We start from the raw sequence: 17,783 nt of genomic DNA, 5'->3' as shown, positions 1-17,783 counted from the left end.
GATTACTCTAGGATATCAGGGACTATTTTATGCCTTTTAAATGGAGTTTTGTTTACAGCTAAGACTTGAGATCAAGAATGTTGAGTTTTATATATATGCTAATTAGTGTTAATATTTTAGTGTTCTGCTTGGACTTTTTGTTGATAATTGGATAAGGAGGATGTTACTTATTTAATTTGCCTATTGTTAAAAGATGAGTTATAGTATGAAGACTTTTATATTTGTTAATTAAGAGAAGGTGAAGAGATTATGAAATTGTTTATTTTCTTAAGGGGGTTATTTTTACTTTTTTGCTTTCTTGCACTCTTTTTCATTTCTTTGTCTATTGTCTTTTATTTTTGTTTCTAAAACTTTTAATAAAATTATTACAACAACAACAAAAAAAGAAGATACAAGAAAATTGCATAAACTGTTTGCTGCCTTGAGTCATTTATAAAAGTATTAAAATGTGGTATATAAATAAAGAAAAAGAAACAGTAACATACCCAGTCACAAAAATGATTCAAATTGGTGGGAGCACAGAGAAAGCAGTTAAAAATAAGCATGTTAAAATATACAAATACATACTGATAAAGCTTCGGCTTATAACACACCAGATTTCATTATGGTTGAAAAAAAGTGTGGATAATTGATAAGGCATTACTAGGAAATAGTCAGATAGAGAATTGGAAAAGATCACAAAAAAATTTCATGACCTGAACATTGAAAGATTATGGCATAAACCAGTTATGGTAGTCCAGCACACTGGTGCCATACTCCCCCCCCCCAAAAAAAAATCTTAGATGGCTCTTAGAAAACCTATGCATTGACAAAATTTTCATCTGTCAATTACAAAAGGCCACATACTTGGATAATGTATACTATTCCAATACATTAGGACATTCTAAGTTCTTGGGAATGTAGAAAGTTAGCACCCACCCATGTCCTAGAAGAAAGAAATATTTTAAGAAATATTAAAAAAGGCAGAATATTATATTTCCCAGGGTGAGAAGTGGAGAAGCAATGCTCTTGGAAAGTAGCCCCCACCTTTCTTAATAGCGCCCAACAGATGTCAGCACTTAAGAGATAAAAATATAGCTAGCTCTATTCATAAGCAAATACCTTCACTCATGATCCAACAAAGGTAGGATTAGCCCTCACCCTCAGTAGGAATTGCTCAACACAAGCCTTCATTGCATCAGCAGCCCAAACTTCCACCAAACTTAGCTCAGACATACATGACCCTGGGAGTCTGACAACAGCCAATAGAATACATGTTCTGGAACTGGAAGCTCAAGTTCAAAGCGCAAGGGGAGGTATAAATAACCCCCACTCTCAACTCCATGTGATCAGCTGCCCAGAATCACCCATGTTCTTCTGCTTCGTCAATAATTGGACTCTTTTTCCAATCAGCCTCCAGCTTCCATTTTATCTCCAGTGCCTTTCTCCCAGCTTGGAAATAAACCAGATGGATATTCCTTCCAACAGGAAGAATTCAGTGTGTATGAAGGCCAATACCAACTAAAGAATTGATGGCTATGACTTCACATTGTTGTGTATTTAATGATGATGATGATGATGATGATAACCACTCCGAGAAGCTTTACCTTGTCGTGGTGGAGGGGCTTGCACACTCTAATGATCCTAAGGGATATGCTGAACAGGTACAACCATATAAGACAGGTCTTAGGTGAAGGGCCAGACAAAATTTGCTCCACAACCTATTCAAATATGGTGAATACGAAAAAAATGAAATTTATGCTGGCTGAACTGTCATCCGGATTAACAAGGGTTCCGTTGGATGCTATGGCTCCTGGGCATTCTGCGCAAAATGCGCTACAGGGCTCAGCTCCCTCTGCTAGGCAACCAGGGCATGGAGCCGACAAGCTACTGGAAGAAAAAGTGAAAAAGCGAAAAATCTGGACTAGGGAAGAAAACATCTCTGTTATGAAAGCTTACTATCAATCTGAGCCAGCAAAACGTGGATTTCAAAAACGAATGTATCAGATTTGGAAGGTGAACCACATGGACTGTGATATCAGTGAACAAAGGCTAATGGACCAAAGATGTGTAATTCTAAGCCACAAATTTTTCACTACAGCAGAATTAATAGAAATCGAAGAGAAAACAACTAATGGTCTGAGTATACCAACAAAGAAGAATAACATCAAGAATGATTTGCAGACTCAAAAGCAAACTGAGGAAGAAAGGGAGGAAGAGGATGCTGAAATGGATGAAGATAAAGAACAAGGAAGCATTGAAGAACAAACACCAACAGATATTGCTCAATTAGCAGAGAAAATAAAGCATCAAATGGAAGATGCTGAAAGAACATATTTGCCAAAGCTGATCCAAGTGAACCGGAAATAATTGAGAAAGATACTAAAAAAGGTCAATGAGGCTGTGCAAACCATTCAAACCACTACATTAGCTGAAACAAAGCAGTTGATGTATGCAGTAGCTTTCATAACCACGAAAGAATTGGGTTTGAAAATACAAAAGAACCAAAGAGGCAAGAAGAGGAAGCCTAAATGGAAAATCCGGTTGGAATTGAAGATCAAAAAATTTCGTGGAGACTTGAGCAACTTGAAGAACTTAAGGCAAGGTCAGCTGAAGAACAAACAGGTCAAAAGCAACCTGGAAGCAAGATACAATTTGGAGAATAAAGAGATTGCAATAGTAATTGAAGAGCTGAAGCCGTTGCTGAAAAGATTAAAAGATATGAAAACCGAGTAATTCAATTCAAGGAAAACTCACAGTTTAGAACAAATCAGCACCACTTTTATAAGAGCTTAGAAAGTGGAGACAGAGTATCAACAAATGAAAAGCCTGATAAAGAGAAAGCTCTGAAATTCTGAAAGAATTTGTGGGAAAACAACAAGAAGCACAACAGAAATGCAAAATGGATCAAACAGATTGAGGATTCTATTAAAGTGCATCAAATGGAAGATGTGAAAATAACAAAAGAAATGGTGCAAAGACAGTCAAGAAAAGTGAAGAACTGGAGTGCACCTGGACCAGATGAGTTACATGGCTTCTGGTTAAAGGCACTTACAAGTGTGCACAAAAGATTGGCAGCCCAAATGAACCAGATCTTAAAAACACCTGAAAATGATGAATGGATGACAACTGGAAGGACATTTTTGATCCAAAAATATAAAGAAAAACGAAAGGATCCTGGAAACTATAGGACAATCATCTGTTTGCCAACAACCTACAAGCTCCTTACTGGTATCATTGCAAATCAAATTTATGGATACTTGGAAAGAAATAACTTGCTTCCTGTAGAACAGAAAGGATGCTGCAAAAATTCAAGAGGAACAAAGGAGCAACTGCTGATTGACAAACTAATCCTATAGAATTCAAAGAAAAGACGAACCAACCTGTTCATGGCTTGGATAGACTATAAGAAAACATTTGATTCAGTTTCCCCATAGCTGGATCAAGAAATGCCTGAAAATCTTTGGCATCAGCAGCAACATACAAAAAATCATGGAAACTTCAATGAACCTCTGGAAAACGAAGCTTATAGCTAATGAAGAAGTACTGGGTTGAAATTAAATGAAGATTTTCCAGGGTGATTCCCTTTCACCCCTACTTTTTATACTCTCAATGCTACCACTGACAATCATTTTGAAGAAGATGAACTATGGCTATGAACTTGCAAAGAAAGGACTGAAAATTTTGCAATTGGTGTACAAGGATTATTTGAAGCTGTTTGGTAAAACAAAAGCTGAACTGAATTTATTAATTGAAAGCACAAAAGAATTTAGCCAAAACATTGGTATGCAGGTTGGAATGGACAAATGTGCAACAATAGCAACCAAAGCAGGCAAGGTCATAGAAGATGGTGGAATAGAACTTAAGAATGAAGAAATGATAAAGGCAGTAAAACCAGAAGAAGGCTACAAGTACTTGGGGATTTTAGAGACCTCTGACTTAATGCATAATAAAGTCAAGAAATTAACTTCAGCCAAGTACATTTGACAAATTCACAAGATATTAAAGTCCAAATTGAGTGGAGGAAACATCATAAAAGCCATAAATACCTGGGCTATACCTGTGATCCGATACTCTGCAGGAATAATTGACTGGACCCAGATGGAGTTGGACAATTTGGACAGAAAAACAAGGAAACTTATAACAATGAATCATGCTTTGCACTCTAAAAGTGATATCTACCAAGAGCAGAGGATGGTCGATGATTCCTACAAGTAAAACAGACTGTGGAAGAAGAAAAACACAGCTTGAATGATTACATCAAGAAAAGTGAAGAACCAATGATTAAGGAAGTAAATAAAGGAGGCCTTTAAAGACAACTATGTCAAAAGCTGAATATAAGAAAGAAGTAGTTGAGAAGCGAGCTGAAAATTGGAAAAACAAAGCTATGCATAGCCAATACTTGAAAAGTATTGAAGGCAAAGCTGACCAAAAACTAACTTGGAACTGGTTAAGACCAGGAGCACTGGAAAAAGAAACAGAAGGCTTTATTTTGGCAGCTCAAGAGCAAGCCTTAGCCACAAACTACATGAAGGCAAAAATTCAACATGTTACCACCAACAGCAAATGTCACCTCTGTAATGAGAAAGATGAGACAGTCAACCACTTGTTTCGTGTGTTGTCTCGATTGTAATTGGAGCCCTTGGAACAATACCCAAAGGGCTACCTCGCTATTTGGAAATTTTAAATTTATCAGATTTGAACATTCTGATTCTACAAAAACCCACCCTACTTGGAACAGCTTATATCCTCTGACGTTACCTTAACAGTTCCTAGGTCTTTGGTTAGGACTCAAGCTGTTGAGCTACCAACCAGCCCCAAAGGCTGTGAATCTCACCAAAGATTAATCACATATAATAATAATGCCTACAAGTGCTCTACCTGGGATCCAAATTTGAAGGTGTATCACCAAATGCTAAAGCCAAACGTGTCTTGACCAATATCAAAACACACATTTCACTTTTAACTGAAAAGAATCATTTTGCTCAGCTGAGATGCAATTCTCCACTGGGATAGCTGCAGGCAAGTGTTAAGCAGTTGCCTTTCATTTGCAGCGAAATTGTCTCTGATCCTTTTGAAGCATTTTTTTCCAGTGAATCCATTTGCTAGACTAAATAATCATCCAGATACATGGCTATCTCCAAGAACACTTCCCCACCTCCCAGAATTCTTTATATTCTTGATTCATAATGTATACTTGTATTTGACATATGACATTTTTGACAATATAGGGAGAGAATAAGCAAAATATGCAGCCTTTAATTTCACACTTTTATTTTTATTCATTTATTTCCTAGCTAACAAAAATTCCCAAGCGGTACACAAGGGTCAGTAAGAATCATCATCACCCCTTTAATTCCATGTTTAGCCTACTTTTGGAATGTGCGTAGTTTGTGCAATTCACATTGCTTCGTCTTGGAATCAAGACAGAAGAGAGGATTCCTTAAGGCAGAGAAAAACACTGTTTCAGGAAATGGGTCATGTGAATGTAGAGATGCTTCAAAGAAAGGCCTGGAATTCCATGGTTTTGGTCTGTGTACCACTGAAAAGGAAGAGAAACATTATCTTAATCCTATGTTTCTTAAGCAGAATTCAAACAAACAGAAAAAAAAACTTTTACAAGATGGGTTGGGGGACAGAAAAGGGGATTTGGGTCTTTGCATCTCATCCGTGCTCTCACACTCTAAGGAAGTGTAGGAAGTTAGCACCCATCTCCTAGAAAAATGAAATATTCTAGGAAATATTGAAAAGGCAGAATATTATATTTCCCTGGATGAGAAATGGAGAATCATGTTTTTAGGCAGGAAACAGACTCACTCTTAATAGCCCCCACCATCCTCAATATCCCTCAGCAGATGTTTGCATTTAAGAGATAAAGAGATAGCTAGGTCATTTTGTAGGCAAACGCCCTCACCCAAGATCCAACAAAGGTAGGATTAGCCCTCTACCCAACTCACCACATGGCACCTGGGCAGATTACATCACCCAGCAAGGCTCAACCAAGCCTGGGACTCAGGATGGCCTACAGAATTGCCCCTGCATGGCCCCATGGGAGTCTGACAACCAATCAGAATACAAGCTCAAATTCAAAAGCCTAGAGAGGGTATAAAATTCAGGCACCCTCAGCATCTCTCCCCTTTTTTTTCTTCACCCAACCTCTTCAAGGCATGTGATCCTGTCCACCATTAAAACCATCTTTCCAAACAGCCACCATGTTTCCAGTGACTTTCTCCCCACTTGGAACTGAACCCAGATAGACATTTCTTCAAATAGAAGGTTGCATAGCAAGACCCTGCCATTCTAGCATGTTATAGAAAGGGGGTTTTCCTGTTTCAAGAACAAAAGCCAAAATGTGTTTGATTATCTTTTGTAACAAAAGCCACTTAGTTCCTGAAGGGGCAACAACAAGGTTACAATGGCAAACATCCAAGCTGAAGGAGCCAATCTGTACTGATTGTAATGAAAACAGCTGATATAATCATTAGGATTTGTCTTGGAACGAGGCCTTGCAAAATTGCAAAATAAGCCCCCTCCCTCCATTTATATTCCATTTATATGTATGTTTTGACAAGTAGCATAAACATGCTGGTTTCCTATCAGAGGTAACCCCCCCCACCCCAAGTTTAGAACAATTTTGGCATCTAGGGCAAATCTCCCTTTTATACAGAAGAATAGAATTGGAAGGTACTTTGAAGGTTTTCTAGTCCAACCCTTTGCTTTGGCAGGAATAGCAATAGCAATAGCAATAGCAGTTAGACTTATATACCGCTTCATAGGGCTTTCAGCCCCCTCTAAGCGGTTTACAGAGTCAGCATATCGCCCCCACAGTCTGGGTCCTCATTTCACCCACCTCGGAAGGATGGAAGGCTGAGTCAACCTTGAGCCGGTGAGATTAGAACCGCTGATCTGCAGATAACAGTCAGCTGAAGTTTGCCTGCAGTACTGCACCCTAACCACTGCGCCACCTCCGCTCTTAGGAAACCCTATACCGTTTCAGATAAATGGTTGTCCAATCTCTTCTTAAAAACTTCCAGTGTTGGAGCACACACAAACATCTGGAGGCAAGACATTCCATTGGTTGATTAATCTGCCAGTAATTTTCTCCTTAGTTACAGGTTTCTTCTCTCGATTAGTTTCCACCCTCCTCTCTTATTGGGAAATAACCTGCCTTCTATTGAGGGCCTGTACACTGCACAATTCAAAAAGAGGGCCGTGAAAATATTTACAGACCCCTCACATTCTGGACATAAATTGTTTCAACTCCTACCCTAAAAAGGAAGCTATAGGGCACTGCACACCAAGACAACTAGACACAAGAACAGTTTTTTCCCCGAACGCCATCACTCTGCTAAACAAATAATTCCCTCAACATTGTCAAACTATTCACTAAGGCTATATTACTATTAGTCTTCTCATCGTTCCTATCGCCCATCTCCTCCCACTTATGACTGCATGACTGTAAATATGTTGCTTGTATACTTATGATTTATATTTATATTGATTGTTTCCTGATTGCTTATTTGTACCCTATGAGTATCATTAAGTGTTGTACCTTATGATTCTTGACAAATATATCTTGTCTTTTTATGTCCACTGAGAGCATATGCACCAAAGACAAATTTCTTGTGGGTCCAATCACACTTGGCCAATAAATAATTCAATTCAATTCTATTCTATTCTATTCTATTCTATATAAGTTGTGGTAGAGCAGGCACTTGCATCTATGATTCCAGTTTAAAAGGAAAATTGGATTTAAGGAGATGAGTCTTGTCCTTTGTCCATTGGAGAAATATTTGAGGCTCCCTACATAAGCAAGGGGTATTGTTCCTATAGGCACCATGGTGCCTACGATACCCTGAAAAGCATTGGCTAGACCCAAAATTTAGCCTAAAATTACCTAGCTTATAGGTTAAATCCCAAATAATCAGCAAAAGCTGTGGCATTTTCATGTTCCCACCTAAAATTTTGCAATGCTTCGGATGAGAAAGTGAAGTTTGGTTTGGTTTGGTTTTATTGGACTTATATGCCGCCCTTCTCCCAAAGGACTCAGGGTGGCGTACAACATAAAAACACACATGACAAAAGTTAAAAAAGAGTAAATAATAAATCCAATAACCTTCAATTGACAATTTACATCAAATTTAGGATTAAATTAAAATCAACAATTTAAAATTAATAATTTATTTTATTCTATTCAGGCCAGGTGGGCTTGCTGAAAAAGCCAACTTTTTAGGGTGCCCTGGAAGGACCGGAGGTCGGGGGTTATGCAAAACTCCAGGGGCAGCTCATTTCAAAGGGAAGGCGCTCCTACAGAGAAGGCTCTCCCCCTGGGGGTCGCCAGCCGACACTGCCTGGCCGACAGCACCCTGAGGAGGCCAACTCTGTGGGATCGTACTGGACGGTGGAAGGCTACCAGTGGCAGTAGGCGGTCTCGCAAGTACCCTGGGCCTAAGCCATGGAGCGCTTTAAAGACCATAATTAACACCTTGAATCGCACCCGGAAAACAACCGTCAACCAGTGCAAATGAAGTGAAAATCTGTGACCTTTAATAATTTCTCAAGATTTAGGCCATTTTACAAACAATATTATTGGGCATATTTTGGACCTACAGTGCCATACCTGCTAAACAGAATTTTAATTAAAGGAATATTTGAGATTAATTATATTTTATTGAATTAGTTGTAGTATTTGGAGACTTGATTTTAATTCCAGAAGTCCCCCCCCCCATTCTTTTCCATATACTCTAATATATTGTCTGGCTAAGCTACATATCATTGTGGCCTGGAACAATGAATAAAAACTAATCAAAGAGAGACGCAATCTGGAATTAAGGAGAAACTTCCTAACAGTGAGGACAATTAACCAGTGGAACAGTTTGCTGCAGACGTTGTCACTGGAGAATTTTAAGAGGAGACTGGACAGTCTGGAATGGTATAGGACCATAATGGCAAACCTCTGGCACGTGCCATGGCACAGAGAGCCATCTCTGTGGGCATGTGTGCCATCACCAGCTGCTCTTCAGTATATCCACTGGTCTTTACGGGTGCCAGAGCACCAGAAAATGGCCTGAAAACGGGCAAAAAAGAGGCCGAAAAACAGGCATGAATGTACCAGCCAGCTTGTCTTTAGGTTTCCAGCACTCTGGTGCAGGCGCATGCACGCATATTCTGGTTTGGGCATTCAGTGCCGAAAAGGTCTATACCAGGTCACTGGTATAGGATCTCCTGCTTGAGCTAGACTAAAAGACCTCCAAGGTCCTTTCCAGGTCAATTCTGATTGAGTTGCAGTAGCCGTTCAAAGCAGCATATGAAGCAGTCCCTCCTACTGCTTTACTATTGGAAAACCTGAAACACAAGTTATGAATGGATTGCCATGGAGAAAATCTATGTGGCCACTAAGAATAAATACTGACTTGATGCCATGATGTAATCAAAATCAATCAATCAATCAGTCCTCCCATTTTCCACTCATAAAGGCAACTCTGTAAAGTAAGCTGAACTGGGTGAGAATAACTTCCCCAAATTTATCAATGGATTGCCATGGAGAAAATCTATGTGGCCACTAAGAATCAATACTGACTTAATGCCATGATGTAATCAAAACCAATCAATCAATCAGTCCTCCCATTTTCCACTCATAAAGGTAACTCTGTAAAGTAAGCTGAACTGGGTGAGAATAACTTCCCCAAATTTATCAATGGATTGCCATGGAGAAAATCTATGTGGCCACTAAGAATCAATACTGACTTAATGCCATGATGTAATCAAAACCAATCAATCAATCAGTCCTCCCATTTTCCACTCATAAAGGCAACTCTGTAAAGTAAGCTGAACTGGGTGAGAATAACTTCCCCAAATTTAGCAGTTGAAACATCTATGACTGAGGGTGGATTAAAAGCTATCCCCACTCCGAAGGTAACACTGAACAACTATCCCAAATTATTTGCGTGACCCATTAATGCTGAAATGATTTGATCATATCTACCATTGCTTGAAAATCCACTTGTGCATTGACTAAGGCTTTGGAGATCTGTGCCGAATTCTGAAAATGAACATTATCTGAAATATCAAGCAAGGAAGAAAAGAAATTAGGAAAGTGAATGTGGCTGATGAAAAACAAGAATCCTACCAGTCTGACAAATAGCAGAAAGCACGCAAGAGTAGAACATTAGACTCATGTCATGAGTTAACAAGCGATATAGCAGGGACGATCAACAATGAGTCAGCGGTGCTCAATGTGCCAGATAGAAAATGAAAATATGTCTAAATGTATTGACCCTGCTCACAGGAACAGAGAAATGCTTAATGTTTTTTTAACAAAGTGGTTCTCTCTCAGGATTGGTACTGGTTTTTCATAGACCTCACCATCTGCCGTTCCATGGATGAGAAGGTAATCCACATTATGGAAATTCTGAGCCCTTGCCATAACCGTTGAATTCTGAAAGGGAAAATAATTAACAATTACGCAGCTGCCAAAAGGAAAAAGGATAGGTGCCTTCATTACCAATTGTCCTATGTTCTTGTGACAGTAATCTATCAGCCAGTGAAAAGTTTTTCTCTACTTTCTGCTAATTGTTCTTAAATCTCAGGCGTAATGGGTTTTATTTAAGGAATTACCGTGTTTTTCAGACTATAAGACGCACCAAGATTTTGAAGAGGAACTTAAAAAAAAAAGTTTTTGCACTCTGCCGACCTCTCCAAAACGGCCCATTTTTCGGGAAAACGGGCCCATTTTTTGTCAAAAAAGGGCATGCATAGCCTTTAGGAGGCTCATAGAATGCTCCTGGGGGATGCCCCCCCCCCAAACGACCCCAAAATGGCCCGTTTTTCACTCATTTCTGCCCTCCACAGTCCCCAGGAGCACTCTGGAACATCCTAAAAGCTATGCACGACCATTTTTGTGAAGGGGGAGGAGTTTTGGGAGGCCAAAAATGCTGTATTCAGTGTGTAAGAAGCACCCAGATTTTTTGAGGGAAAAAGATGAATCTTATACTCTGAAAAATATGGTACCTGCAAATACAGATAGACCTCAATTTACAAGAGTTCATTTAGTAACTGTTCAAAGTCACAACAGCACTGACAAAAGTGATGTAGGACCAATTTTCACACTTGTGACTGTTACAGCATCCCCATGGTCATGTGATCAAAATTTAGCTGCTTGGCAACTGGTTCATATTTATGAAGGTTACAATGTCCTGGGTTTGTGTGTGTGTGTGTGCGAGTGTGTGTGTGTGTGTGTGTGAGAGAGAGAGATGTGATCACCTTCTGAGACCTTCTGACAAAGTTAATGGGGAAGCCAGATTCATTTAACAACCATATTACTAACTTAACAACTGCAGTGAATCACTTAACAACTGTTAAGTGTTGTAAAATGGGGTAAAACTCACTTAACAAATGTCTCACTTAGCAACAGAAATTTTGGGTCAATTGTGGTCAAAAGTTGAGGACTAGCACAAGATCGGCAGATGTAAAGAGACCTGGTCCATAGAACTGCCAAGAGTCGGACATGACTGAATGGTTAACATCATAATCATCTCACAGAAATATTCAACGCAAGACTCACAGGAGTTATAATTAAAAGAGATACAACCATCAGCCAAGTGTACATTTCGGTAATAAATGGTGTTGCAAATCTATTTTGAAAATTTGTTTGAATCATGGTTACCTTAGGGTTAGTTCAAAGAAATGACTTCCTTCTTAGGTAGCCCAGAAAAGGTATAGCCCAGAAAAGAGAAGCAAGATAAAACTATGAATGGCTCAATAAACATCTCATTTCAACTTAATTTCTCATTTTCCTGTACCTCATTTTCCACTGTACCTCATTTTTCCAGTAAAATTAACCTACTATCTGCCAATCCCTTGAGCTATCCACAAACCATATTGGCGCAGAATTGGATGCCCTCACTGGCAGTACCTATCTTGCCAGCCAGTGACACTGCCCTTATTCACTGTGTATAGGACATATAAAAAAAAGTTAGAGGATACCTTCAGTTTTGTTTCCCTCCCAACTCTCAAATATTAGCAGTCGATAGGAAAACATCTATTGACACAGGCTGAGTGGGGAAGGTGGCAAGTTTTGATAGACAGACTGACAAGGATATCATCTGTCACTCTGTTTTTGCCCAAGTGGTTTGTGTGAGTGCATCTAAAGGGACTCCAAGTAGCATCTGATAGGCTTCTTTGGGATACATGTTTAACGCTATTACAGAACAGCATTAAACTTTTATTTTAAAAAGCAGACTGAAGAACTATTGAGGAACCCAGTGAGACTTGAATTTTAAAGCAGCAGAGGCATCTCTCCCCCCCCAATTTCCTCCTTCTGCCCATTGGTCAGCTGCCTTCAGGCCAACTTAGGTCTCCAAGCCAATCCCTGGTGGGTACAGCAAAAGAGCCAAGTTTTATTTCCCTGGATTTTCTTCCTTCCCAAAGAGAGTGCCTGGGGACCACAGGGAGTGATTCAGCACCAACACAGTATTTCCTATGTCCTGCTGGCCATAAATTGACTATAACACCAACCAACAGAATCAATGAACTGCATCAGCTCACAACCAAGGCTTACTGTTGTGACTTATTGTTGTTGAAATACTGTAATAGCAATAGCAATAGCAATAGCAGTAGACTTATATACCGCTTCATAGGCCTTTCAGGCCTCTCTAAGCGGTTTACAGAGAGTCAGCATATTGCCCCCAACAATCTGGGTCCTCATTTTACCCACCTCGGAAGGATGGAAGGCTGAGTCAACCCTGAGCCGGTGAGATTTGAACCGCTGACCTGCTGATCTAGCAGTAGCCTGCAGTGCTGCATTTAACCACTGCGCCACCTTGGCTCTTAACCGCTCAAGACATTTTAAGCTATCTCAGGATACTTTGGGGATGAGGTAACGGCTATGCTATGAGGGCATGGCTTTTTCAGTTTTAAAGGAGACCTTTAATTTCCTTTATAAAAGCATGTGTTACCCTCTGTCAACCTGCCAACCATGCCTACCCCCCCCTCCCAATAGATGAGGCCTCCCTATTATGTCCTCACAGCTACGACGGCTCTCCAGGAATGTGTTGGCTCAGGAACGCTGCTGATTGATCAAGACTCAAGCAGTCGCTTGGCAAGAGAACGCAGCCCCGCCATTGGTCGGTCCGTCTGACAACTGATATATAAAGAGCTGTCAGATGGCTAAGCGTTGTTGCTGGTTCCAGAGTTGCCTTACTTGTTAGCATTTACTTGTTAGCCAATAAAGGTTGTTTTGTTCACAACCTGCCTTGCTTCAGTTCCTACCCGCCTGGTTCCCTGAACGGAATACTCCCAATTACCCTCAATATCAATTTAAGACAATGTCAGATGGAAGAACCGGCAGAGACAGGAAGAGGACAGCCCACATACCCAGCCAAGGAGCAAAAGGCAGGAAAAGGAAATTTGAAATTAAACAATAAGAGTGTAATTAAAGTATAGTAATGTTTACACAGTTCTTACTTTGTAATGCTCAAGATTGTCAGATTTGGTGGGAAGACCCATAAATCGTTCAGTGTAGATGGATGCTGCAATATACAATAAATGCAGCTGTCACGTTGCACAGAAACACATTAACACATGGACACAAGAGCAAATGTATTATAAAGCATGCATTTACATTCATTCATGCTGGGCATTCAAGGGGGAAGTTTGGGCAATTTTCTTATAATTTTCCACAAAATGGACAGTTACTGTACTTTTAAAGCTGGCCTCAGGCTACAAAACACATCAAAGCAGCCATAATCACACAAGGGATAAGCCTACTATTAGCCAGAGTGAAGAGAGTGCCTTCACTTACTTAGTTTGTATATTAAGTGCAAAACCATTTTACGCAGATAGACCTCCTTATTGAATTCATTACGAAAATATACATTTTTTTTTGCCAAGGAAGCAGGGAGTTGTCAAAATAACACTGTTTGTACCTTAATTTGATGGTTATGTGGAACTAATTACATGTCTCTGTGATTTGCATTCTATGTGTTTTGATTTGTGGGCCAATTACCATTTCCTATAGTTTCTTCAGCAGCAAACCCTTGTTGGGGGGGGGGTGCCTGGGATGGCATAAATAGGGTAATGAAGGTGGAGGAGTGTTCAAGAAGTAGCTGGGCCTGATGCCAAGTTGCCAGCTTCGTAGCCACAAGATTGCGTGCAGAACCGATTGAGATGAAGAGCAGGCCCAGCCAAAGTTTAACATCTGAAGCTATGATTGATCTTAAAAAGGGCACCTAATAATTGGACACAGGAGCTGTTTCATGGACAACGGTGTCTTTGAAAAGGCCGGGGATTTGCTGTGTTTGCTTTAAGAACATCTGCTTTGAAGTCATATACCCAGCAGCTCTGCAAACTATTTCAAAGCAAGCTTTGCTCAAGAGAAGGTGTGTTTGTTTTTAAAAGAAAGTGTATTTTGAAGAAGGTGTTTTTAGATGAAGTGTGCCTCAAACCTTTTTTTTTCATATGAGCAAAGGCCTAGCAGTGACCTAATTTTTAAAAAATAATCCAACTGTCAAAACCTCATATTTTTAGTTGTTTTTTCCATACCATAATATTCCCAGCTGGAAACAGGAGCCACAGCTATTCCACACTTAAACATGCCAGTACCAGACCCAAGTGCCAGAGATGAAATATATCCACCGTAGGACTAGAAGGAAACAAGAGAGAAGTTAATATTTGAAAAGGCAAGTATTTGCTCTCTAAGAATCCAAGTCATAATATACTGAAGCCAAGGAGAACATTTGTTTTGGCATCCAGGAACATAGACTACTCAACAGTTTCTCCTGAATAATTTTCTATGAGCCACTGGAACAAATGGGACTTCCAAATATTTCTCTTCTTTAAAAATACATCTCTTTAATTCCTCTAGGAGCCTAAAATGTTGCACCTGAGGATGTTGCACCTTATTTTAACCTCATAACAATCTTGGGAGAGTTGATCCCAAATCAGCCAGGTGAGTTCTATAATGGAGTGAGAACCTGAACCTGCATTTTCCCTTCTGCAAAGACAGAAAGAAGAAAGGAACTATGATTTTTACATTGTATTAAACCATATTATGATTTGGGATTGACTTTGCATGTTATGTACACCCAGCTATTATGGCTACAGAAGGTGAAAGAAAATGTTGCTCTGCCCCAGATGTTCTTTTAGCAGACGAGTAACAACCATTTATGTTAGAGATGATCTGTGACAAAATTTCTCAATTTTTCAAGCCTTTTTCATAAAAAGAGAAAATAGCTCTTCTTGGTCATTCTTCATGCCCTTTTGCAGATTGGCACATATCATTTACACATATGAGGGAGACTAAGGAATGTACTAATATTAGGAAAGTTGAAATTCTAGGGCAGGGGTGTCAAACTCACGTTGTCACGTTGTCATGTGACGTATCGCAGCTTCCCCCCCTTTGCTAAACCGTGGGCTTAGACAGCTCATGACGCATTCAGCCCATGGGCCGCGAGTTTGACACCCCTGTTCTAAGTCATAATGTCGTTCAAGAATCTGAACTACATTGCGTGGAGATGAATGAAACATTATGTAATATAACAGCATTATCAAGGGACTGCGATCCTTACAAAGTAAGCAACAAAGAAAACTGCTACTAAGATGATGAAGAAGAAAAAAATCAGGAACAACTTTCCCACAGTGTAGAGTGAGAGAACTGTTTCAGCAGAATTACCCTGCCATTAAAGGGCAGCATAGTATTAATTACTTCATTTGCTATTATAGCACGTGGTAGGACAAGAGAGGTGATTATGGGATTTGAGATATACTAAAATAACATGGCAGTATTATTGACAATGATGGGCTAGACATCATTTTACTGATCTGTCTCAAGGTGGGAACATGTGCAAAGGAAACCAGAGAAACGGGGTTACTCAGAAATGGGTTCCCACAGTTACCCTGTGTTAAGATGGGCGGCCAATAAATGTAATGACAAATAAAATAAATATGCACACAGGGTATGGGCTTTGATCTTGGGGTCTGCTCACAGAAGATGCCAAGTTATAATGTCCCAAAGGTGCTTTTTCTGGAGGCAGCTGGACTTCCTTGTTTTTCCTTTTGAAGACGTTTCACTTCTCATCCAAGAAGCTTCTTCAGCTCTGACAGGATAGTGGGGAATGGAAGGATTTATATTCCTTGCAGGCAGCTGGTCATTTTCACCCTTTTAGAAAGTCATTGAAGCACTTGGAGGTTTGTCTGTGTCCTCAGGGTCACCTGAGTAGTGCTCCTGGTTCCTGTAGTCTGCAATTTTTTCCTCTGGAAAAGTTCCTATTCCCACACCATTCAAAGGGTATTCGTCCCAAATTGTATAGCTAAAAGGTTTTGGGATAACCATGCTCTGGATGGCTGAGAATCTCTACAGGCTTTTTGCCAAGTCACATTATCTTTAGTTTGGATTTAACATGTTATATGAATCTAACCATGACACATAAGGCAGGATTATGACACTGTAAAAGTTGTGAAAACCTTATGAGTTGATTCATTGAAAAATAGACTGTGATGAAATAAACCGTAGCTGTACATTCCTTTGGTCACAACAATGTTACCTGCTCTCAAACATCAACCAATGAATTCAGTTTTTGACATTTTCCTTTGAGAAGGAATATATATATGTTTTCTGAGGTTTTTGCGGGTGTTAGTATGTAGGTCTCTAGTTGTTCGGGTTTTCTCCCGCGTAGAATTGATATATATATATATATATATATATATATATATATATATATATATATATATATATATATATATATATATATATATATATATATATATATATCAGGCTGCTTTATGGGAATCCAAGCCAAGGAAGAAGATAAGAAAAACAAACTGCAAGTGACAGGCTAAACAAAACATGATTATTCAGGATTTTTTTAAAAAAAATAAAATAAAGTAATATATACATACCCAGCCCCATATGGCTATTCGTTTTTCATCAATAAAACCCATGTCTATAAACTTTCTGTTTGGAAGAAAAATGCACACAATTAATTAAAGAAACATAGATATTTTAAACTACTTTCGGATGCTAGAAAATACAAGAAGGGTTATGTGGCACAAAAATATTTTAAAAATCCTAATTACAGTGCTAATAGATACCAGCTACTTAATATGGGTCTGAGCCTAGTAAAGTCAAAGACAGCAGGTCATTTTGATTTTATCTTAAGCCGCAATGTCACATGTATGCGTTTTGGCAACTTTTGCCAAATCTAATCCTAACCTCCTTCTAACCTCTATTTTACAAAAAATTCTGCTTCTAATTTTAAATTGCCCTTTCCAACTATGTTTAAACAAGCCAGGAGAAATTGTGATTTACAAACCTAACTTCATCGACCTTTCATTAACCCTAATCCTGTGGACATGATTAACTTATAACTAATTATATCTGTGTGTATAAATAAAATAAATTCCAAGTAGGAATAAAAAAAAAACAGATTTTATTTTGCCTATGGTATGTTTATCAGGCCAGGGCTGCAAAAATCTTGGCAGTCAAGAGATGACTATAAAACTTGAGAGACCGCCTGCTGCCAATTACCTCCCACAGACCCATTAGATCTCACAGGGTTGGGCTCCTCCGGGTGCCATCTACCAGCCAATGCCATCTGGCTATTACCCGGGGGAGGGCCTTCTCTGTGGCAGCTCCGGCCCTCTGGAATGAACTCCCCGCAGGGATTTGGACCCTCACCTCTCTCCAGGCCTTCCGAAAAGCTTTCAAAACCTGGCTTTGCCGGCAGGCCTTGGGGTGATGAGTTCCCTCCCCTCTCGACATGTATGGTTGTGCGACTGTTGCTTATTTTTATTATTTGTATTTCGTT

At 39.5% G+C, this 17,783-nt stretch overlaps 1 protein-coding gene across 1 annotated transcript in view; it reads right to left on the bottom strand.

Moving 5' to 3' along the window:
• Positions 1-5,236: 5,236 nt before the first annotated feature.
• FAP (fibroblast activation protein alpha) overlaps positions 5,237-17,783 on the bottom strand; it is a 62,018-nt gene continuing 49,471 nt past the window's right edge. The window contains exons 21-26 of the mRNA XM_032219416.1: positions 16,876-16,930; positions 14,521-14,620; positions 13,444-13,508; positions 10,345-10,417; positions 9,965-10,038; positions 5,237-5,521 (exon numbers count right to left, since the gene is read on the bottom strand). Of these exons, the coding sequence (XP_032075307.1) occupies positions 5,423-5,521; positions 9,965-10,038; positions 10,345-10,417; positions 13,444-13,508; positions 14,521-14,620; positions 16,876-16,930 (466 nt within the window). The 3' untranslated portion in view covers positions 5,237-5,422. The remainder of the gene's footprint in view (positions 5,522-9,964; positions 10,039-10,344; positions 10,418-13,443; positions 13,509-14,520; positions 14,621-16,875; positions 16,931-17,783) is intronic.

Source organism: Thamnophis elegans, chromosome 1 (genome assembly GCF_009769535.1).
Source record: "Thamnophis elegans isolate rThaEle1 chromosome 1, rThaEle1.pri, whole genome shotgun sequence".
NCBI classification, from domain to species: Eukaryota; Metazoa; Chordata; class Lepidosauria; order Squamata; family Colubridae; genus Thamnophis; species Thamnophis elegans.
The sequence above is the reverse complement of the archived record's forward strand: the minus strand, read 5'-3'. Positions and strand labels throughout refer to the sequence as shown.